Source organism: Zootoca vivipara, chromosome 17 (assembly GCF_963506605.1).
Source record: "Zootoca vivipara chromosome 17, rZooViv1.1, whole genome shotgun sequence".
In the NCBI taxonomy this organism is placed as follows: domain Eukaryota; kingdom Metazoa; phylum Chordata; class Lepidosauria; order Squamata; family Lacertidae; genus Zootoca; species Zootoca vivipara.
Genome location: NC_083292.1, coordinates 33,809,808 through 33,833,098, shown reverse-complemented (window position 1 = coordinate 33,833,098; position 23,291 = coordinate 33,809,808). Strand labels below are relative to the sequence as shown.

Genomic DNA, 23,291 nt, shown 5'->3' with positions numbered 1-23,291 from the left:
GCAAGAGCCCCCCCTTCCCTCCCTGCCACTCATGGGAACAAAAGAAAAGCCCACCTGGATCAGGCCAATGGCCCTTCTAGCCCTGCCTTTCCAGAGGCCAAACAATACTCCTAAAGTGCAACAGCCACTCTCCCCACTTGCAATGGCCAGCAACTGGCATTCATATCACTTCTGACCACGGAGGGAGGGTGTCGCCATCATTGCCAACAGCCACCAAGAGCCTTGTCCTCCCTGAATTTGTCTAGTCCTATAAGAAGATGAGCCTGGCTGCTGGATCAGGCCGATCGCAGCATTAGAAAGACACGGTATGTATACGCTAGGTGCTGACAGTTCGTAAGGGGTCAAAAGCCCAGGTGGGAAGAGGAGTGAAGTTCACCAAATCGCTGGGGGAACTGAATTAAGTCCATTTGGGGACAAAGCTTGAAACAATTTCTAGTTCATTTCTTACCATGTATTTTTTAAAAATTATTTGAGCCTTTAAGTTGAAAGTTCAAAATTGTCAGGAGAAAGAAATTAAACCATTATTATATCAGTGTGTGTGTGTGTTTAAAGCCTTTGATCAGGGAGAGAGAGACCAGGGTTCAAGCTGGTGGCCATCCCTGCCTCCTGTGGGAAGGAGTTCCGTAGTTTAACTACATGCTGCATGAATACTGGTAGTACTTTTTCTGTGCTGAACCTTCCAACTTTCAGCTTCATTGGGCGTCCCTGAGTTCGAGCGTTATAAGAGAGGGAGGAAAAACTTTTGCTCAATCCACTTTCTCCGTGGCTATGCATAAATTTAATCACCTTCTGTCTCCTCATCTCTGGCTAACGTCATTTTGGTTAGCCTTTTCCCCACCCGCCAAACGGAACACGAACCGATCCGGTTCGTTCTGCAAAGGGACAAACATGATCTGTGTGTGTGTGTGTGTGTTCATTTTCTTTTAAACACTTTGGACTGTGAACTGGAACCGGTTCCTTTAAAAAGAAGAAGCTCTCAAGGGGAGGAAGGAGGCAGAGTTTCACCCGCCCGCTCCTTCCTCCAAAAAAGAGAGGGAGGCAGGATCATGAGACCCTAAAGACCTGAAAGAGGGAAGAAGCGGAAGGGAAGGGAAGGAGGAGGGAAGGTTAAATAATGCTACCGGATGTGCCTTTGGCCTCTCAGCCCCAGTTCAAGGACCCTGGGGCCAGGGAGGCAGGAAGGCACACCCTGTGCGGGAGGCCCCCTGGGCCTTATTCCTATAGGGGCTTTGGGAGGGGGCGGAAAGAGCAGCCATGGCCCTCCTAGGTGGTTTCTTGTCCGGGGATAAAGTTTTCCTGGGGAGGGGGGTTCTCCTAACATAAAGCTAAGGGGGAAGGGCAAGCACTCAGTGGTTAGAGCACCAGCTCTGGGTGCAGAAAGTCACAGCTTCAATTCCCCAGAGAGTTGCTGCCAGTCAGTGTAGACACTACTACTGAGTTAGATGGAACGAATGGTCTGACTCACGACAAGGCAGCGCCCTATGCTGCCGTTTAAAGCCTGCTGCTTGTTCTGAACCATGAGGGCTAGGAACTTCTGTTACTAGGAGATGGACCGCAGCTCGGTGGCAGAGCACCCACTTTGGGTGCAAAAGGTCCTGGGATCCACCTGCAAGATCTCCAGGTGGGAAACTCTTGCGGTTTGAAACCCTGCCGGTCAGTGTAGGCAATAGTGAGTGAGACTGACCAGCCACCGTGGTCTGATCAGAGCGCCGAGGGGAATGTGAGCAGGCGGACTATAAAATGCAAGGTGGAAACCACCTGCCAAATCTCAGGCACCAGGATGCTAGTCCCTGTGAAATTCCCACCCATACATGCCTTCCTTTGTTAAGTGTTCAGGGCTGAGCAGCAATGTTCTCATTTGGCCACAAGACGGGGTCGCTGCAGCGCAGAACATTGGAAGCCAGCAAAGAATCAAGGGAGTGTTGTTTTTCTGGTGGTACGTGCCACAATAAAGGCAGTCAACGACAGCATTGCAATTCACCAACGAAACAAGACGTTGTAAGGGGTGCTCATCGTGCCCCTTAAAGGTCACATGCAGTAATAATTTGGGGTTTACTTGTAAAGCCTGCAACCTATTTGCGCAGCCTTCGCAACCCACTTTCAGTCTTTGCCCCAATTATAAATTTCCATTTCGTTTCTGCCCTATTATTTCAAGGTGGTCAGGACAACATGCACTAAGTCACAGGCTCCCGTTTCCCTAGATTCATGCATTGCCTTCTCCCTTGATAACATGTGTCAGGCGCAGGGAACCTTTGGCCTTCCGGGTGCTGCTGAACTACAACTCCCAATGGCCTAGAAAAGCTTGTATGCTGCCATATCCCCTGATCAGAGGAGGAGCAGCATCATGCAGTAGGGGGACAGTTTCCAGCTTTGGAAGCAGTGTTTGAAATGTGCCAGGGACATTTTGCACCTGGCTATTGGCCGCCACTTGTGACCAAATTAAGATGCCTGGGCTCCAGGATGGCACCTGGTGTCTCCACCATCTGGAGGTGCAGGCCTGGAGATCTTTGGATCTGGACTGTTTTCACACACCAATACCTCATCCTGTAGAATTCTATCAGTTAGATTTTATCTGCACAATCGGAAAGAATATCGGGAGCAAAATGCTTTCTCTGTGCAGCCTGAGCATGAGCAATGAAAAATGTTATAATTAATTATTGCAGCGTGGCTTCACTTAACCCAGCCCTCTGCCCTGCTCCCAGTTGTGAAGAATATCCCTACGTTATAAATGGTCCATTAAGAAAAAGAGGTCAGAATTGGCCAATATGTATTGTATATTTTTTCTTTTGTATACTTTTGCTATTTCTTTGTCTGTTTTATTTTTGTTTTCTTCTTTGCTTTTTTTCCTAAATGTTATTTGTTTTGATTTTAAACAAATAAAGATTATTATTTTTAAAAAACACCCCAGAATACTGTAGGCCAATATATGTGTGGACTGTCCCTGGATCAAGGGGCTTTTAAGTTCCCAAAGCTCTTAACCGAGCTCAAGGTTGTCATCTGAACTAGTCAGATGTTTAACTGAGAATCAATCACAGCCAGTCCATCATTTGAAAAAGAAGACTTTAGACCCGTCTTGCCCCAAAATGCAACTAGACATTCCATTTTGATGACTGCAACTTTGGTTTAAGGAGCCACTTGGCGCCTAGCTTGTATACCTGAGTTTCTAACACTGCTTGCAAGTTGCTGCAGGGGACCGACAGCGAGCGACATCAGAGGTGAGGTGTTTCTAGGACGAAGGTGAGACTGTCAAGCTCCCTTGCTATTTCTGGATGCTGTTAATGTAACTTGGTCATAACTGCAGTATCAAAATGCTGCTATTGTTTTGCGGGCTGTGATATTTGCTATTGAGTCGTTGCTTTATTATGTTGGTATGAAATTGTTTTTCCGGTGTTTGATTTTGAAATGCACCCCTGCTGTCTTTACTGCAAGCCTTTTCGAGTGTGATTTTCCCTGCCCCCGTGTGTGGAAAAGCAAATAAAATGAATGAGTGAATGAATGAAGAGAGACCAGGATCAACGCCACCGGGAAGGGAGGGGGACACAGAGGGCTGACCCGCCACCGTTGCAGCCAGCTGGCCCTCCACCGCCCTCCACCACATCCAGGAAAGGGAGAGGCAGCCGGCCTTACCGTGTACTCCATCACAGGCAGATGCCGGAGGGCCCCTCTTCTTGGGAATGAGACCTGCGGTTCAGTGACAAAGAGGGAATTAGCCAGGACAGTCTGAGCCATGGCATATGCTGGAAAGCAGGGTGGGGTAGGGTCTGGAAATCAGGGAACGATGGGAAATGCTCTCATAAAAGAAGCAGGAAACTGCTCTGTGCAGGCTCAAGAGGTTTGGGGGTGTGCATGGGACTGTATTGCAGAGTAGATGTCATCAGGGAGACGCCTCTGTTCCCAACCCTTCTCAAAGCTGCCTTAGAAAGCTCTTTTGAGCCAAAACCCGAAAGGCAGCATTGCTGGGGGTATATATAAGGAGAAGTTCATGGGAGAACAGAATGCTCTATGGGTGGCAGATTCAGCTTCCCAGGAAATCTCAACTTCTAACCCCCCCACCTTACCCCATCCTTCCTCAAGTGCCTAGTCCTCATGACCACCTCCTGAAATTTCAGGTGCTAGAGAGGAGCTTGAACAACTGACTGAGGCCCCAACTGCGCTATACCTTTAAAGCAGCGCCATGTCCCTTTGAACGGTCGCCGTTTCCCCCAAAGAATCCTGGGAGCTGTAGTTTAAGGGTGCTGAGACCCCTATTCCCTTGCATCCCAGAGCTACAGCTCCCAGAGTTCTCTGGAAGGGAAGGGCTAAACCACTTTGGGAATGATGGTTCTCAGAGGGAACAGGGGTCTCCTAAGAACGCTCAGCAGCGTCAGCAACTTTAAGAAACTGCAGCTCCCAGGATGCTTTGCAGGAAAGCCACAGCTTTTTAAAGGGGCACGATACTGCTATAAATGTATTGTGTGGACAGGAGCTTTCCCACACAAGATGCTGTTTATCCATGCAGCCCAGAACTGAGTACTCTTGTCAGCCAAAGTGTCAACCTGAGAAGAGTCTTTCAGAGAAGAGGCTACCTGAAGGCAGCCCTGTTCAGGGAAGTTTTGGGTGCATGATGTTGTGTCGTGCTTTACTATTTTTGTTGGGAGCCACCCAGAGTGGCTGGGGCAAACGAGGCAGATGGGCAGCATATAACTAATAAATATTATTATTATTATTATTATTATTATTATTATTATTATTATTATTTGGCGATCACTCGTAGCTGAGTAAGCTTGTCTTCCATAAACACAATTTTAACAATGGGTCCGCAAGTGACTGTGGAGGCAATTCTGGATCCACACGTCCTTCCACAGTGGGGACTTTATTATGATTATGGTTATAAAAGCTGTATATAAACTGATTATTGTATTTGATAAACTAAGGATTTTGGGAAGTTCTTATCGTACACTATTGTACATTTTCTGGTTTTTCAAAATGAATAGTGTGTGTGTGTGTTTGTGTGAAATACACCCACACCCCTCATAGACATTCCCACAGCCTTGGGCTGATATGGTGGCAAAGTCCCCTCCCCAGTAACCTCCAAAGGAAGAATGCAGAGTCCAAGATATGCTTGTGCGGGAGGCAAACAAACAGGATTTGAACTTCCTGGTGTTGCTGCTGGAAGCAAGCAAGCCTTTCTATCTGGGCCCCTAACCTCGCCCCAGGCATGGAGCCTGGCTGATGGGAGAGATTAGAGTGGGAGGCTACCAGATAAGGGGAGCTCAGAGGAGCAGCAGGAAAACGCAGCAGGCTAGAGAAAGTCAGCTATGATTAATGAGCTGTCTAGTGGGGGGGGAGCAAGCCAGGGAGGCCTGAAAGCAGGAGGGAAGGCAGAACGGGGTGCCCAGTGCCGGCTCCCAATAGCTTATGTAGCTTTTGAGAAGGGGGGGTGGGTTCTATGGATTCGTGGAGCCCACATGTTCAAAGGAAGTCTACCCCAGAATGCCAGATGGAGGGGGACAAACAGGGGTGAGAGGCTCCATCACATGACTGGGGGATTTTCATGAAAGCAGAATGCTTGACCAAATGGACCTGCGGCATTAAAAAAAGGGGGGGAACTGCATGAACAATTTGCCCAGAGAAGCAGAGTGCTGTAGTGGTTAGAGTGTCAGACCTGGGAGAGACCAGGGTTCGAATCCTCAAGGGGTGTGACCCTGGTCAGGCGCTGCCTCTCAGCCTAGCCAGCTCACGGGGCGGTTGTGTGGGGATGACCCTCAGGGCCCCTTCCAACTCTACAATTCTATTATTCTTTGACCGAGGATGGGGAGAACCTTGTCTGGCACACCTGAAGCTCCTTGGAGAAGAAGGCCGGATAGAAAATGCAATAAATAATAAGTAAGTAGGGAAGTTCTGCTGCCATGGGTTCAAGTCTTGGTGTTGATCGCTCCACTCAGAGCAACGAAGGGAAGGGCCGTAGCTCAGTGGCAGAGCTCCTGCATTGCGTGCAGAAGGCCCTGGATTCAATCCTCCGTATCTCCAGGCAGGACTGATAGGAGACACTGCCCCAAAACCTTACACAGTGGTCTAACTCAGTATAAGGCAGCTTCCTATGTTCCTATGGGATCTCCTCAGACATGTAAGACTCGGGGCGTTCCAAAGCTTACTTTTTGGTTTAGCGGCATATATAAACTTTGCTTCTTTTTTTAAAAAGGCTCTCCAACTCAGCTGCAGAGGTGTCAACCTTTTGCAGAAATAAGGAAATGGGAAACAGCAACCCCACACCCCAGCCTGAGAGTGCCATTGCAGGCTGCGCCTTCTGCAGAGGCCAAGCATACTCCCTTCCGAATGGACGCTGGCACAAGGCACTCTCTTTCGGCAAAGCCAGGAAGGAGTTCTTCCTCCCGGGCGGCTGACTTACGAAAGGGTGACGATCCCTCGCACAGACGGATTGGGAACGGAGATAGCAAATTGTCCTGCTGAATATCTGGCCTGGACACACACACTTTTCTAACACCCGTCTCAGAAAGCAAGAGCAAACATGAGAGAATGAACTACAGCCTCACCCCTTCAGGAATCGCTCCTCCTCTTCCTAGAAGTTAGGTTTCCCTAAGTTAGGTTTCCCTAACTTAAAACTGCTTCTGGTTCTTCATTTCTCCCCCCCCCCCCTTTGCAGGCCATCCTGATTTTACAAGCCCTGAAATCTGAGATATCAGCCAACCCTCTCTGGGCAGGAACAACAAGACAAGCCCCATATCTCAGTAGTAGCTCAGGCATTCCTTTGTTCTCAGAGGTCCCCCAGGTGACCAACCCAACCAGACCATGGAAGGAACTCACAATGGCCTTGTTTTCAAACTTTTACTGGATGTACCTGGAAGGATTGGTCGTTCTTTCTTTCACAAAGTTCAGCAGGATGCAGTTAAAGGATCAGAGAAAAGGGTATCTGAAGAAGTGTGCATGCACACGAAAGCTCATACCAAAATAAAAACTTAGTTGGTCTTTAAGGTGCTACTGAAGGAATTTTTTTATTTTACTTCGACCCAGACCAACACGGCTACCTACCTGTAACCAGAGAAAAGGGTGTCGCTGATAGAAACACAGTGGTAAAGACCTTGTTTTGCGCAGAGAAGGTCCCAGGTCCAAGCTCCAGAATCTTTACAAAGGGGGCGGAAAAACCTTTGTCAAACTCTGGAGAGCTGCTACCAGTTAGGGTAAACAATGCTGAGCTAGGTAGACGGACTAATAATATGCTTCCTATATACCAGATGCTCATTCAGAACCATGAGGACTAGGACCCTGCGCTATTTCAAGGAGAAGAATCGTAGCTCGGTGGCAGAGCATCTGATACACACATGGAAGACCCCAGCTTCAATCCCTGGCATGCAAGATGGAGAAATAACCCCTGTCTGAAACCCTGGAGAGCTGCTGGTCAGTGTAGAGAATACCTAGCTAGAAACACCAAGGGGTCTTGACTTGGGATAAGGTAGGCTTCCCCACGTCCTGTTCCCTTAAAAGTTCAGATTATAGAATCGCAGAGTTGGAGGAGACCCTGAGGATTATCTAGTCCAACCCCCTGCAATGCAGGAATATGCAGCTGTCCCATAATGGGATGGAACCTGCAGCCTTGGCGCTCCAGATGTTGCTGAACTCCAAATCCCATCACCCCTGGAAGTTGTAGGCCCATCCCTCGCAAGGGTGGAGTCACTGAAGTATTTTGCCTCGTCTTCCCATGTGTTGTCCAGCCCTGACTGGACCTTTTACAAGCGATGTGGCTTTTTCAGAAAATTCTGAACTGGAAAAGCTTCCATGCACATATTAGGAAAATTCGATTAAGAGAGTTTTTTTCAGTTTGCATCAAAACATTTTCTGATGCCAGCTAGGGCAGGTATGGGGAAACTTTGGCCCTCTGGATGTTGCGGAACTACAACTCCCATCAGCCCCAGCAAGCATGACCAGCGGCCATGGATTATGAAGGTTGTTGTTCTCAGGTGATTGACAGGAGGGTGGCTCTGCAGGTATGTGCAGAGGTAAAGGATCTGATTTGCCAGCTGGATCCAGTTCCCCAGCCCTGCCCTATAAAGAGAATGTTCCTTTTACTTTTATTTCTAAAACAATGCTAGACGTCCTGAGGAAGGCCTGTAACTCAAAGGCAAAGCTCCTGCTTTGCATATAGGAGGCCTCGGGTTCAATCCCTAGCATCTCCAGGTAGGGCTGGGAATACCCCTCTGCCAGAAACGATGTAACACAGAATCTGCAGTTGGCATCTGTCGTTATTAATGGAATAATTCCCCCAGAGAAGGCTGGAAAGTTCCCCAGAAAAATTCCTGCCCCTTATCCCTGGTCTCTTAGGGTTTTCCTTACAGTCTCCCTTTTCCAGCCTGGCTGTTTGAGACAGCATTTGGAATTACCTAGGTGCCAGGTCCAAAACAAACCACTTGCGACTAAGTGAAGATGCTTGGGCGCTAGGATGGCGCCTGACATCTCCACCATTCGAGGATCCTTAGATCTGGACTGTTTCCACACACTAATACCCCACCAGTTACTGTATATTTTATCAGCACAATTGGAATGAATTTCTGGAACCAAAGTCCTTTTTCCAAGCAGCCTGAGCAGGAGCAGTCACCATTAAGAAAGAGAGTTCAGAATAGGCCAATATATATGTGGACTGTTTCTGGATCAAGGGACTTTTCTCAAAGCTCTTAACCTAGCTCAGGGTTGTCATCTGGACTAGCCAGATGTTTAACTGAGAGTCAATCACAGGCAGTCCATCATTTGAAAAACAAGACTTTAGACCTGTCTTGCCCCAAAATGGCAACTAGATATTTCATTTTGGCGACTGCAACCTTGGTTTAAGGAGCCATTCGGTGCCTAGATTAAACACCTGAGTTTCTAGCACTGATTTAAAAGATCCTTGTAACTGTAGATCAGTGAAGAAAGCTGCCTTGTACTGAGTCAGATTATTGGACCATTTAGCTCAGTAATGTCTACACTGACTAGCAGCAGCAATTCAGGGTTTCAGACAGGGGCATTCCCACCCCTAGCTGGAGATGCTGCGGATTGAACCTGGGAAGTTCTGCATGCAAATCGGATGCTCTGCCACTGAACCATGGCCCTTCCCTTGGAAAGGAAGTAAAATTCCAGCCCTCATGATCTTGGACAAAGGATAGGATTCCCATGAATAGGAATGTGGGAAGCTGACTTAGTCCATTACACCACTGGTCCATCTAGCTCAGTATGGTCTACTCCAGGGTTTCCTAAACTTAGGTCTCCAGCTGTGGTTTGAGTACAACTCCTATCATCCCTTGCTAACAGGATGGTCAGGGATGATGGGAGTTATAGTCCAACCACAGCTGAAGACCCAAGTTTGGGAAACCCTGGTTTACACTGACCTACAGCAGGCACCTCCCAAACTCCGGCCCTCCAGATGTTTTGGACTACAATTCCCATCATCCCTGACCACTAGTCCTGTTAGCTAGGGATCATGGGAGTTGTAGGCCAAAACATCTGGAGGGCTGCAGTTTGGGGGTGCCTGCTCTACAGGGTTTCAGGCAGGGAACATGCCAAGTCCTACCTGGAGATGCCATGGGTTGAAGCTGGGACCTTCTGCATGCATAGCAGATACTGGGCTGTGGTGGTTCTGTCAGGCATCAAGATGCCCCAAAAGCCTTAACAACGGAGGAGGCTTCCTTTTCCCAATTTAACAAGCATTTCCCAAACTTCAGCTGCAACCTGACTCAGTGTTTTGTCAGATCTCCGCTGAAGTAGCAGAACTGTGTGGGAGGAAAGGGGCCACAGGGTTCAAGAGAAGGAGAGCATTGGAAGAGGGAGGATTCACGGGTGCTTCCAGGATCAACTCCATGGCTGAAGAGTGTCGGCACACTTAACACGCAGCAGATTGAGCTGTGATACAAGTCAGGCAGGCAGCCAACAGGATCATCATCAGCCAGAAACCTATAGCCAAGGATTTGCAGGCTTGGCTCCAATCAAAAGTGATCCCTGATTGGATGGGACATGTGCCTGGCTGGGGACACGGATGGGGAACATGTGGCCCTCCAGATGTTGCTAGATTTCAACTCCTATCATCCCTGACCATGCTGGCTGGGGCTGATGGGAGCTGGAGTCCAGCAACCTCTGGAAGGCCACAGGTTCCCCATCTTTTGCAGTAGAGAATAGTGGGTGAAATGGATGATCTGTTTGAAGCAGCCTCACACGTTCCTTTTAAACAGCAACACACACAGAAAGGGAGGAGGGGGCTCATCCGAAAGAAGAAAACATTATTAAAATAAACCAGGCAGGGCGGGACCCCAAGAACACCAGCTAATTTAAATCCGGTCCAAAGCTTGCTGCAACTATCAAATGCTTGGGAAACACCAATGGGCTAGGGCACGAGGAGAAGCCACCGCAGAGGAGGGAAAGCCACATGCAAGGCTGGAAAACCCCACAGATTTGGTTGCCAAAGCTTGCGATTTGAATATTTGCCTTCTCTGCCCCCAAGGGAGGACCCTGCCTGGAAGAGAAAAGCTATACATCTGCTATTTTGTAATCATGGGATATTACTCATTGCTTACTCACGTCCTTTAAACCGCCCCCCCCAAAAGCTAAACATTTTGCAATGGGGTGGGATTCATGTACCCAGCCAGAACTGCATCCCTCTACCACCACCTGCTCAACCCCCATTCCAGCTTAAACCAGGCAGGCTGATGGGAAAGAGACAAAACTCAGACCCACCTAGTGAAGGACTATAAGAGAAAATGGCACAGCAACTGCCAAAAGGAGGATATAAGGGGGGGAAAGAGAGATGGTACTCCTCTCTGCCAGGAGTGAGGAGCCTCAGGCCCCAAATGCGGCCCTCCAGGCCTCTCTATCTGGCCCTCAGAACTCTCCCCAGGCCACAGCCCTCAGTGACCCTGCTCTGCACCCTCCTTGAGTGTTATTGCCTGGCTGGAATGTGTCCTTAAACACTGATCACACCTCTTGCTTGCTTTGATGGTGTGTGAATGTGTGTATCACAAATTAACACCTGTTGCTCTGCCCATTTTCACATGTGGCCCTCAGAAGGCTGCTCATAAGGGAATGCGGCCCTTGGATTGCAAAGGATTCCCCCTACCCTTGCTCCCCGCCACACCAATAGCACTGCAGGGATATCTGACACAGGAGCGGCATAAACAGCCAGAGGTCCCCTCTCCTACCTATGGCCGTCCTAAGCCATTGTGTCTCCTTGCTCTCTAGGTCTGCTACAAGGACTTGCTCTCCCGTAAGAGAGCTATCGGGCCAAAGTAACAAAGAGGCTGGGCCACGGCAGACCTGGCCTCTGCCATGAACTCATTAACTGAGAGCAAGAGTGGAGAACCTTTGCCCCTTCCAGCAGTGTTCAAAACTCCTATTGTTTTAGGCACATTTTGTGACAGGGAATGCCATTAGCTCGAGCAGTTTCTGAGCTCTGGGCGCAGTACTGAGCCTAAGATTTCAGATTAAAACTGCAGAGTGGAAGGAAAGGAGGACCTTTTTCTGCCTCCCCCACTTCCAGCTACTCTCTGAAGACTGGAGAAGAGACCCTCTTAAAAATATTAGGGGGGGGGTGGGCAGGGGAAGGACTAGACCATGTGAAAAATGAACATAATATTTTAACTGCAGTTCATTCATTTTCGGCTTTGCATTCTTGTTATAAAAAAGCCACCTAGACATTCCATTGTTGCATCCATAACCTAAGGTTAAGTTGCCATTTAGCTCCTAGCTTTCATATCTCTGTTTCTAACACTGCCTTCCAGGTGTTGTTGGACTCGAATTCCCATCAGCCACAGAGCCAGCATGGCCAATGGTTAGGGACAGTGGGAGTTGTAGTCCAGCAACATCTGCGGAGGGCCGAAAGTTCCCCAGCTCTGCCTTATAAGCAAGCTGGTCTTCTCTCTCAGACCACCTTCCACAACACAGGGATGATAATACTGACCCAATCAATGAGAGAGACAGTGCTGTGAAGAATTTCAGAAAACAATACGAGCCTAGCTGCTAGATGAAGCCAAATACCCATCCAGTTCAGCATCCTGTTTTCACAGTGGCCAACCAGATGCTTCAGTGGGAAGCCCAACAGCAGCTTTTCCCTCCTGCAGTTTCCACCAGCAACTAGTATTCAGGCTGCCTGATCATAGTCATTGTGGCTGATAGGCCCTAATAACCTTCTCCTTCATGAACTTGTCTAAGCCTGTGCATGTTTGTAGCTTTCATAGAATACTAAACAGCTATTGTTGTTGTTTAGTCGTGTCCGACTCTTCGTGACCCCATGGACCATAGCACGCCAGGTATTCCTGTCTTCCACTGCCTCCCGCAGTTTGGTCAGACTCATGTTGGTGGCTTCGAGAACACTGTCCAACCATCTCGTCCTCTGTCGTCCCCTTCTCCTAGTGCCCTCCATCTTTCCCAACACCAGGGTCTTTTCCAGGGAGTCTTCTCTTCTCATGAGGTGGTATTAACACAGATCAAATCCGCACCATACATTGAAAGCACATTCAATGCCCATTTAAAGCACACTGCTTTCCCCCAAGGAATCCAAAACAAAAGAGAAACCCCGCTGGCTCAGGCCAAAGGCTCATTGTCCAGCTTCTTGTGCCCACATTGGCCAACCAGAGGCCCCAATGGGAAGTCTGCAAACAGGACATGAGGGCGACAGCAACCTTCCCCACATGTGATCAACAGCAGCTAGGATTCAGAAGCATACTGCCTCCTCCGACAGCGAAGGGAGAACGTAGCCATTGTGGCCACTTATATCCACCGTGAACTTGCCATATTTTGAAGAGGAAAAAGAGGACGCGATGACGGCAATTCAAAGCAAATAAATGCAATTTGTCTCAAATTTTACCCCTGGAAAAAGAGGGCACATCACTGTATCTTGTGAAGAACCCCGAGGTAACTTGGTGTGATAACTTCAAGACTTTTAAGATGTGCAATCATCATTGGAAAATAATGATCCCCCACCACAGATTAAATGCTGTGCTTCTCCATTTCAGTTTAAGATTCCTTTCCATAGCAGTCGCCCTGTGCCAAGAGCCCACACACCCCTCAACCTCCCCCTTTTTTAATACACTAACGGACCGAGTAGATTAGACACAGAGGCTGCCTCTACTCCACCATTCTGTTTCTTACATAGTGGCCAACCAGATTCCTCTGGGAAACCTACAACTAGGGCAGGGAGAGCCTGGCCTTCCCTGGTTTGTCCCCTAGCAACTAGTATTCAGAGGTAAGTTGCCTCTGAAGCTGGAGGTTCTGTTTCACAGACACAGCTGTTTGCAGACTTCTCCTCCACCTCTTGCATGAATTTGCCCGATCTCCTTTTAAAGGAAGCTACCAGCACAATCTTCACCATGTCTGCTCAGAGACAACTCCTGTTGAATTCAGTGGGGCTTGAACACACAAACACACCACACCACTAAGTAGAGTTAGGACAGTAGCCTACCCTGAATCTGTTGCTGGGTCTTGGATGACTCCAAGTCCCCCTGTCATGCGAGAGAACCACTCATATGCGGAGATCTCGGGTCGGAGGGGAGAGGCGCAGGTTCGAATCCGCCACAAGGCTCAGTTTAACCCATTCCCTCCCTCGAAACAAAATAAAAAATTCCTTCCAATAGCACCTTTGAGACCAACTAAGTTAGTTATTGGTATGAGCTTTACTGTGCATGAACAGTTCTTCGAAAGCTCATACCAATAACTAACTTAGTTGCTCTCTAAGGTGCTACTGGAAGGAATTTTTTAATTTATTTTGTTTCGACTACGGCAGACCAACACGGCTACCTACCTGTAACCATTCCCTCCCTCCCTGCCTGCCTGGCCTACCTTACAGGGTTGTGCCGAGGATTCCAAGGAGGGCGGCCGCCTCCTTTGCTACACACATACGATTCGCAAAACACGAAGAAAGGAAGAAGAAGACCCAAGTCCAGGGGGCAGACGAGTCTAGAGCGCCGGGGGGGGGGAGGAATCGTCCGGAGTCAATCACGAGGGAGGGGCGGGGCTACGAGGGAGGGGCGTGCCCGCGCTTCTTACCGGGGCGGCGGCACCATGGGTGTCGTTAACGGAAGGCAGAGGCGGCCTCCTTCCGTCGCGCAGCAGCTCCTCGGCAAACTTCAGCTGGGCCCCGGGCCCCACTCCTCCTCCTCCGGCCCGTCTATCTCTTCCGGTTGCGGCCGCCCCAGAACCTCACTTCCGCGCTTCAAGGGCTTACTTCCGGTTCCTCCTCTCTGGCTCGAGCCCGACTCTGTTTCGCACGCTCCGCCCCTCTTTTTTTTAAAAAAACCAACCCTTTGCTAACCCCGCTAGAGATAGAAATCAGTTTAGAGTGACACGCGCAACCTGAAAGTCAGAAGGCTCTTTAAAAGAAACAACAACAACTCTTATTTAAAGTTCCTAATGGGGTTGTTTTATTTCTTCCTCCCCTCCCATAGAAAGAGCTGCTCGACAGTGGAACTGATTCCCTTGGGAGGTGGGTGGGCTCTCCTTCCTTGGAGGTTTTTAAGCAGAGGTTGGATGGCCATCTGTCATGGATGCTTTAACTGAGATTCCTGGCTGCATTGCAGGGGGTTGGACTAGATATCCCTTGGGGTCCCTTCCAACTCTACAATTCTGTGATTTACCAGGAAGTAGGGACCACCCCCAATACGAGAGATGGGTGTGGCATATGGAATATTAATACTGTATTTTAATCAATTGCTTTTTGTGTTTTGTTGTAATTTTATTGGTGTGAGCCGCCTTGAGCCCGGTTTTGACTGGGGAGGGCGGGATATAAATAAAAATTTATTATTATTATTAATAGGGTGTAGACTGAATTGTGTGAGACGGGCAGGGAAGCAAATCTCTTTTTACCAAATATAAGCAGTGCAGGTTGGACCACAGCCACCCACTCAGGATAGAGATGCAATGATAGGGAAAGCTGCATGTGTCAGAAATTTACCTGCCATACAAGCTTTTAAAGGCTCAGATGTCACCCCCTGGGTGACTGGAAGGTAGCCTTCAATAGGCAATTTATATACCGTCCCTAAGAGAAGTGGCAGATTATGGAGATACCTTATTTCCTGCTCATCTCTTCCTCATATTTCCAAGAAACCCCAGAACATGGTGTAGTGCATAGATGTGCCTTCCATATGCTGTTGAGCTCAAACCGCCATCAATCCCAGCCAGCAGAGGATGATGGGACCTGCAGCCCTCCAGCTGTTGTTTCCCCATAAGTGCCATGAAGACTCATTCTGTGGCAACTGTAAAGCCAAGGCGTCATTCTTCTGCCTTGGGTCTCTTGCTGCTGTCACTCTGCTCTGCCTCCTTTTCCCTCCCTTCCACAAAACTGGAAAGCTCTGGCTTTTGTTTTCGTTCACTGAACATTTGATACATATACAACATAAAGTACAAGGAAAGCAACGTTCTAAAATAAATGAAATGGATTTAATATATATAGAGCTGCTATGTGTGCTTAGTGCTCTCAGGGACACTCACACTCACACACTACTAAATCGGGTATTTCCCCCTCCATCCTGCTTGCAGAATTATTAAACCTCTTCTTGCTGAGCTCATCCTACAGCTCATCCTATTCTGTTATGCAGGAACCAAGGACGGCAATAGCCAGGACACATCTGACTTAGTGGGAAAATGAGTGTATGTGTGTTCACTCTTTGAGTGTCAAATTAGGCCCACTGGTCTTCAACTGGTGGTTGGGAGCCCCTTTGATTGCAGTCTGATTCAAGGTGGGCCACAACAGGAGCACTACCATCTTGTAAATATATGGTAAAAAATAAGAAAGGGTCCCCAAATGAAGCGAGTCCTGGGCCTGAAAAGGTTGTTGGTTCTAATAATTTACATTAAGGCTAAAGGGTGACCTAAAATGTTTTAATAAATGCATTATTTTTATAGCAATATAAATTATTAATAACATTTGTAACAATTTACCTGTAATTTATATTAGGGTCATATTAAAATATTATGATTTATTAGTTACAGGTAGGTAGCCGTGTTGGTCTGGATCGAAGTAAAATAAAAAAAATTCCTTCAGTAGCACCTTAAAGACCAACTAAGTTTTTATTTTGGTATGAGCTTTCGTGTGCATGCACACTTCTTCAGATACAGTGAAAAACCTTTTTTCACTGTATCTGAAGAAGTGTGCATGCACACGAAAGCTCATACCAAAATAAAAACTTAGTTGGTCTTTAAGGTGCTACTGAAGGAATGATTTATTAGAACACGCTTAACTGATATAATCAACTCTAAGCTATTATAAAAATATGCTTAGTATTTGACGGTATCGTTTACATTTGTACATATATTGTAAATTATATTAAGGCCGAAAGGCGAGACAGCAATTTACCAACGAATAAAATATTAAAGCTTTAAAAACACATCTTTATTATTTCTTATATGATATTTAAATTGCATGTTATATAAACAATAACCCAATAATAAATGTTTTCCCACAAGGTCCTGATTTTCCCTGCCTCTCTTCTACTTCTGCGCAGAGGACGGACAGCGATAAATTATAAAAATAAATAAATAAGCAAGCGAGTAGTAGGGGAAGGGGAGGGGAAATCCCAAGCCAATGCCAATGGTAGCCAATCAGCCTTCTCTACGTCAACAAACGTCGCCCCCCGGCGCTTCCTCCGCCCAATCAGCGCCATCGGCGGCGGCGTTTGAAAAGCGGCGGTTGAGGAAGGGGTGTGTGTGTATTTGCGTGTCTGAAGCGCGGGGAAGGAAGTGAGAGGGCAGCAGGCGCCCTCGCGCACGCGCCGAAACGAGGTCTCGCGCCGGGCACCTCTCTCGTCCCGCCTCCACTTCCAACGGGCGCCAGTGAGAGAGGCCTGAGCGCGCGCCGCCGCTCGCTCGTTGGCTGGTGCTGCAGGGGCTGCCGGGATACTTCAGTGACGGGATTCTCTTCTATTATTTATCGTTGTTGTTGTTGTTTCCCTCTCATGGCTCACAATCAGATCTACTATTCGGACAAGTACGACGACGAGGAGTTCGAGTACCGGTGAGAAAGGGCGAGGCCTAAGGCGGGGAAGCGGCGGGGTTTGCCCGGAGAGGGAGAGGAGGGGCGTGGCTCGGGGTTGCTATGGCTACGTTGAGGGGCGGAGCCCGGGATGAGTGGGTGGCTAACGGGAGCAGGTGGGGAAAGAATCCTCCATAAAAGAGAGGTGGGCAGTGTGGTGTAGTGGTTAGAAGGTGGGCAGTGTGGTGTAGTGGTTAGAAGGTGAAGACTAAGCCCTGGGTTCAAATACCTCCACTCAGCCATGAAGTCCATCAGGTGGTGACTGGCCTCTCAAACTAGCCTACCTCGCAGGGTTGTTGTGAGGATAAAATGGGGGAGGGGGAGAGAGAACCATTTACTCCATCAGCCTACTTGGAAGGAAAGGTGGTGTCACAACGTAATATTATAATGGAATATTGTAACTTCAGGAGGAATCTCTCGGAATAATGAGCAGTTCTGATGGTAGGTTGGGGAGCAGCTCTGGAAAGGAGCTCATAATCTGTTATTTGGAGCTCATAATCTAACAACATCATTGTCATTATTGTCATAATTTCTGGTGTAGGGGACAGTTTTTAGGAATAATCTCTCAGAACAGTAATCAGAATACAGTATTAAAATACAGTAGTTTTTATAATTTTGTTTCGACTCAGACCAACATGGCTACCTACCTGTAACCAGAATACAGTAACCAGTTATGATTGTGGGTTGTTGGGTGCAGCAGATTCAGTACTAGGAAAAAGGAAGTTTCTGATATACTTCCTTTGTTACACTGTGCGGGTGGTTTGGATTGAGAGGTGGCTTTCCAATGGCTACTATATGTACAGTGGTACCTCGGGTTACAGACACTTCAGGTTACAGACTCCGCTAACCCAGAAATAGTACCTTGGGTTAAAATTTTTGCTTCAGGATGAAAACAGAAATCGCGCGGTGGCCCCATTAGCTAAAGTGGTACCTCGGGTTAAGAATGGACCTCTAGAACGAATTAAGTTCTTAACCCGAGGTACCACTGTATACTGCCTTGAGTATTGGAGGCAGCATGCTTAACAATTGCTGAAGAATAACAATAGGAAAGTGACATTTCCTTCCAGTCTAGGCTTGTGGGCTTCCCAGAAATGTAAGACCCTGCTGGATCAGGCCAGTGGCCCATCTTGTCCATCTTGTCCATCATCCAGCTCTCATAGTGGCCAACCAAATACAGAACTCTCTCCTGCGGTTTTCAGCAACTGATACTCAGAACGAAGCATTGCTTCCTCTGATTGTGTTGGTAGACTGTAGCCATTGATAGGCTTTCCCTCCATATATTGGATGAATTGAACATACGGTAATTGCTGTACCAGATGGGCCATGGGTCCAATTTGTTGGGTCTCTTTACTTTCTGATGATTGACTTAATGGTCACAAACTATTTCACAGCGATCCTTCCTGTGCTTCTTTTAACATTCTCTCCTCTTGATCCTGCCGCTGCAGGCACGTGATGCTTCCAAAGGACATTGCCAAGCTGGTCCCGAAGACCCACCTCATGTCCGAGTCGGAGTGGCGGAACCTGGGGGTCCAGCAAAGCCAGGGCTGGGTTCACTACATGATCCACGAGCCAGGTAGGTTGCACAATGGCACAGGAGGCCTGGAGCAAATGCTAAGAGACCTTGCTTGAGGGGAAGGGCTGAGAAAATGGCTTTCTGGTATCAGGGTAGCAGGAAATAGATTGGGCAGGATATGAGACCTGCTATCTCTCTGTTGCGCATGCATACATTTCTTCTTCTTGATGACCAAAAAGAGCTGTACTACAATAGCTGTTTTAAACACCAAGTTGAGTTGTGCCATCATTGTGCCCTGACAGAATTCTAGGCTGCTGGTTTTCTTATGTTTAGAGCAGGGGTGGGAGATATGTGCCCCTCCGGTTATTGGACCACAAGTTCTCTGCCCCCTGCCCTGCATGAACAACTAGTCTGACCTGATATAAACAACTCCTCTAGTTCCACACTGCACAGACTTAAAACAAGGAAGTCGCTCCCACAGGAGGCAGGCAGTAGAAGGTCATCAATGCCTATCAGCCATGGTGGCTATGCTCTGCCTCCACAGCTGGATGCAGTAATGGTTCCAAGTACCAGTTGCTGAAAACTACAGGAGGAACGAGTTCTCTTGTTCTCAGATCCTGCTTGCAGGTTTCCCACAGGGATATCTGGTTGCCCACTGGGCTGGGCTAGGTGGCCCATTGGCCTGATCCAGAGGGGTCTACTTGTGTTCTTATGGATAAACAGTGAAGGAGGGCTTTTGTCTTTATGCCCTGCCTGTGGACTTCCTGGAAGGATCTTGCAGGCTCTCCTTATGTTCTTCAGAGAGCTATCCCTTTCAAAGGGAGGCAATGAGGGGTGCGGATTACTGTTACAAATTATAGTTACAATCTCAGTAACAGTATAGACTGTATAGACCAGGGGTCCCCAGACTTACCGGGCTTCGGGCCGGTGCCCGCTGCGCCAACTGCGCGGCGGGCCGGAGGGCAGGGGAGTGCACGCGCAGCGGGCCAGAGGGCGGGGGAGTGCGCGCCCGTGCGCACACGCACACGCACACGGTCGGAAAAAAATGGCCAAAAATCGCTTGTGCGCATGCGTATGGGCCTCCCCCGACCCGGAAGTGCATCGGAAATGACCTCTTCTGGCTCAGGAGAGGCCCATACGCATGCGCACAAAGGATTTTCGGCGATTTTTTGCCGATTTTGAAGATCGCCACCGCGCGCCGTAAGAGCGGGCGGCGGGGTTCGTCGCGGGCCGGATTGGGAGGCCAATTGGGCCGCATCTGGCCCGGGGGCCGTAGTTTGCGGAACCCTGGTATAGACTGTATATCTATTCAGACATAAAGATATTTAGCCACTGCCCTGTATAAAGCCTGTGTTTTTAAAGCACACAAATGTGGCTTCAAAAACAGCATCCAATGCTTCTGTAGGCTTCTTGCAATTCCCAGTTTTGATTTAAAGTTGCTAGTTCCTCACTGCTTTCTATTTAAGTAAATGCCTCTGCCTCCCCTAGGAGCAGAGTTTATGTATTAATAAAGTACTCCTTATGGCCCAGTTTACTGGTGTTCATAATGTTCACCACCCTTGGTATATGATTGAATATGACAAGATGAAAGGAATCCTGGCATATACTGCATATCTTGCCTCTCGGTTTGGCAGAGCACCAGCCATAGTCGGGAGTTTCCATTACCTCCACTAAAGCAGGCAGTTACTTTCGTCTTCCCCTAGTCCAGATCACCATCAGGGTTGGCCTGTCACTCATAGGGTGACAGAAGGTCTGAACTGACAGGGAGCTGGCCAGGGATATCAAGAAGAGAAAGTGTCCTGTGGTAAAGCCAAATCAGAGTTTTGATGCAGCCATTTTTTATTGTATAAATAGGTAAAGGTAAAGGGCCCCCTGACCATCAGGTCCAGTCGTGTCCGACTCTGGGGTTGCGGCGCTCATCTCGCTCTATAGGCCGAGGGAGCCGGCATTTGTCCGCAGACAGCTTCCGGGTCATGTGGCCAGCATGACAAAGCTGCTTCTGGCGAACCAGAGCAGCGCACGGAAACGCCGTTTACCTTCCCGCCGGAGCGGTCCCTATTCATCTACTTGCACTTTGATGTGCTTTCGAACTGCTAGGTGGGCAGGAGCTGGGACCAAGCAACGGGAGCTCACCCCGTTGCAGGGATTCGAACCGCGACCTTCTGATCAGCAAGCCCTAGACTCTGTGATTTAAGAACTATTCCTATAACTCACACCTTGCTGTAATTGTGCTATATAGACTCCTCTTAAATACTTGACTCTGTAATTTGTTTTTATATTGAATATGCTCTGTGTATGGTTTCTGTGTGCTGCTCTGGTTCACCAGAAGCGGCTTTGTCATGCTGGCCACATGACCTGGAAGCTGTACGCTGGCTCCCTTGGCCAATAGAGCGAGATGAGAGTCGGTCACGACTGAACCTAATGGTCAGGGGTCCCTTTACCTTTACCTTTACCTTTATGGTTCTGTTATTGTTTGTATGGTTATATATTGGCTTATACATATGCTTATGATAAATCAATAAAAATTAATGTGATTAAGTAGAAAAAATGAAATATTAGAAATATTTTAACCATCAAAAACAACTTCCCATGTTCTGCAGTCACGATTTTTGAAGAGGGGAGGGACCTGTGACAAGCGTAATATTCTGCTTCTCCCGGTCCCTTCTGCCTGCAGATTTTTTAACATAGGAAGCTGCCTTATACTGAGAGACCATTGGTCTCTCTCTCTGTGTTGTCTACACTGACCAGCAGTGGCTCCCCAGTGTTTCAAGCAGGGGTTTCTCTCAGCCACACCTGGAGATGCCAGAAATTGAATCTGGGGACCTTCTGCTGTTCTACTGCTGCTCTTACATGGTTGTAGCTTTAAGCTTATTGTTGCTGCAGTGAGGATTAACAACTTCAAATCAAAACCTGGATTTGGAGGAAGCTGAAGGATGTATCAGATGCTGTTTTGGAGGTCATGTTTGCAACACAGCTGTGACTGTGCCATGTGCAAAGTGCTCATCTGATTTTTGACATATGCTTAGAAACACCCATGTTAGGCTTGAGTCACCTGGCCTTTCAATATTACTTTCTAGATCATTTTTTAACATGCCATTTCCTCTCTCCTTGCAGAGCCCCACATCCTGCTTTTCCGACGGCCGTTGCCGAAGAAGCCAGAAAAATGATGTGCTTGGGCCTTTCCCCATGTTTTTGCTATAAGCACCTTTAAACAAAAAACCCAGCAACTGTGTTTTTTGGAAAAGTTTGACAAATGTTTTCACTATGTCTGTCAAGAAAAGGCCACTGAATGCAACAGTTAATGCCGGACAAGAAAAGCTTTGCTTGCTGCAGAAAGACTGTCTGCTGAAAAGGATTGGTATTAGCTGCTGAAAGATTGATATTTTTTTACACTGGCTGAAGCCTTGCTCCTGCTTTATCCCACACTGCAGGGCTGGTTTGGTTTTTAAACCCAGGAGAATGCAGTGTGTTTCCCTGGTTGGATATTTCTAATCTATGTTTTTTAAATCTCTTTTTAAAACCTTGTATTTCATGTTAATCCTTTGGAACTTTTAAAAGTCATGCTTGATTTGACTGTTCTTCAAGGTCTGTCAATAAAGCACCAAGGTTTTACACACCCTTTTGCTTATTTCATAGACACCCTCAAACCTTCTGGTTGCTGTAATCTCAAATGTGGCTTGAACAGCTTTGTATCCTGTTTCCCCTTTTTTAATACATAGTCATAAAGTAAGTCATGGCAGGGTTTTTAAGCATTTGAGAAATATAAGACATACCCTGAAAATAAGCCATACTTCCGTGCCTCGGAAACCAACCCCCACAGGCACCTCCACTCACAGAGTTACTCCATGTGGCCGGCACTGCAGGAGTGCAATCAGCTGTAAAGCGCCGCTCCAAGAGCTCCGCTTCACAGCTGATCGCGCTCCCAGCTTGCTGGCTGCATCCCCGCGCTCCGCCTTCTTGTCCACTGCTGTCCCTGCCGCTTCTGTGCTTGCCGCCACCGCTGGGCTCACTGCTTCTTTCTTGCCTGGCCCGGCCAAGGAGCTTGGAGCGCCCTGCAGCGGCGGGCGGAGCGCCTGAGCCAGCGGCCTCTGCCTGGCCCAGCCAAGGACGCCTGCTGCCCCGCCTCCCAGAACTGGTGGCTGCTGCAGCGCCGAGCACTCAAGAGAGCCCAGCAGCACCCTGAGCCGTAAAAACCGTACCAGTAATAAAAAAATAAGATATCCCACCGAAAGTAAGCCACACTGTGTTTTTTTGTGGGGTTTTTTTTTTTGAGGGAAAAAAGTTATAAGGCGGTGTCTTAAAAAAGGGGAAACACAGGTATTAACAGCTGATGTGCAAAGTGCATGGAATTGCATGCGGACAAGTGAATGGACAAGCAGAGAAGGGGAAGATCTGTCAGCGTGCTGGGTAGATATCTATATTTTCTCCAATCGGGTTATTTCTGTGCCTCCTGGGGCAGCACCTCCATTCTCCATGGTCACCATAACAATGCAAACAACAAACCTCTTAGCAGGCTACTAATTCATTTTATTTCTGCTGGTGAGTAACCTTTATGGGTTTATTTACAAAGCTGAGCTAGAAGTATTTAAAAAATAAGCTGCAGATGAGATTGTGCATGTTGTTGGCATCCATCTGTCTTGGGAGATAGTGGAGGGGTATGCCTTTGGAAGTGATGTCAAACTGTTGGAAAGTTGCAGTGCCTGCTGTGGCTGTAGAGACCGATATGGGAGAGACATGTTTTATTGCAGGTGGGGCAGATGAAGGCATCCGGTCGTGCTGCTGTAGATGCACCACAGCATT

At 48.0% G+C, this 23,291-nt stretch overlaps 2 protein-coding genes across 5 annotated transcripts in view; one reads left to right on the top strand and one right to left on the bottom strand.

The window, feature by feature from the left end:
* Positions 1-14,155, bottom strand: part of SHC1 (SHC adaptor protein 1) — a 46,778-nt gene extending 32,623 nt beyond the window's left edge. Inside the window, exons 1-2 of one of the 4 annotated variants that reach the window (XM_035097929.2) lie at positions 13,999-14,155; positions 3,628-3,681 (exon numbers count right to left, since the gene is read on the bottom strand). In XM_035097929.2, coding sequence (XP_034953820.1) covers positions 3,628-3,639 — 12 coding nt within the window. In that variant the 5' untranslated portion in view covers positions 3,640-3,681; positions 13,999-14,155. Of the gene's footprint in view, positions 1-3,627; positions 3,682-6,388; positions 6,625-13,791; positions 13,950-13,998 lie in introns of those variants that run through there. The other 3 variants (XM_060269761.1, XM_035097930.2, XM_035097931.2) reach the window with 3 other exon arrangements.
* A 2,569-nt stretch (positions 14,156-16,724) lies between these two features.
* CKS1B (CDC28 protein kinase regulatory subunit 1B) lies at positions 16,725-22,292 on the top strand. The gene is made up of 3 exons (XM_035098615.2): positions 16,725-16,960; positions 18,424-18,551; positions 21,606-22,292. The coding sequence occupies exons 1-3, from the start codon at positions 16,902-16,904 to the stop codon at positions 21,656-21,658; spliced, it is 240 nt and encodes a 79-aa protein (XP_034954506.1). The 5' UTR covers positions 16,725-16,901; the 3' UTR covers positions 21,659-22,292.
* Positions 22,293-23,291: the final 999 nt, after the last annotated feature.

What these genes read in the sequence shown, in the direction of transcription:
- CKS1B (XM_035098615.2), top strand. Translation starts at nt 16,902, where the DNA reads ATGGCTCACAATCAGATCTACTATTCGGACAAGTACGACGACGAGGAG. An exon ending in GACGAGGAGTTCGAGTACCG is followed by an intron (nt 16,961 to 18,423) that starts GTGAGAAAGGGC and finishes CTGCCGCTGCAG; the next exon opens with GCACGTGATGCTTCCAAAGG. An exon ending in CTACATGATCCACGAGCCAG is followed by an intron (nt 18,552 to 21,605) that starts GTAGGTTGCACA and finishes CTCTCCTTGCAG; the next exon opens with AGCCCCACATCCTGCTTTTC.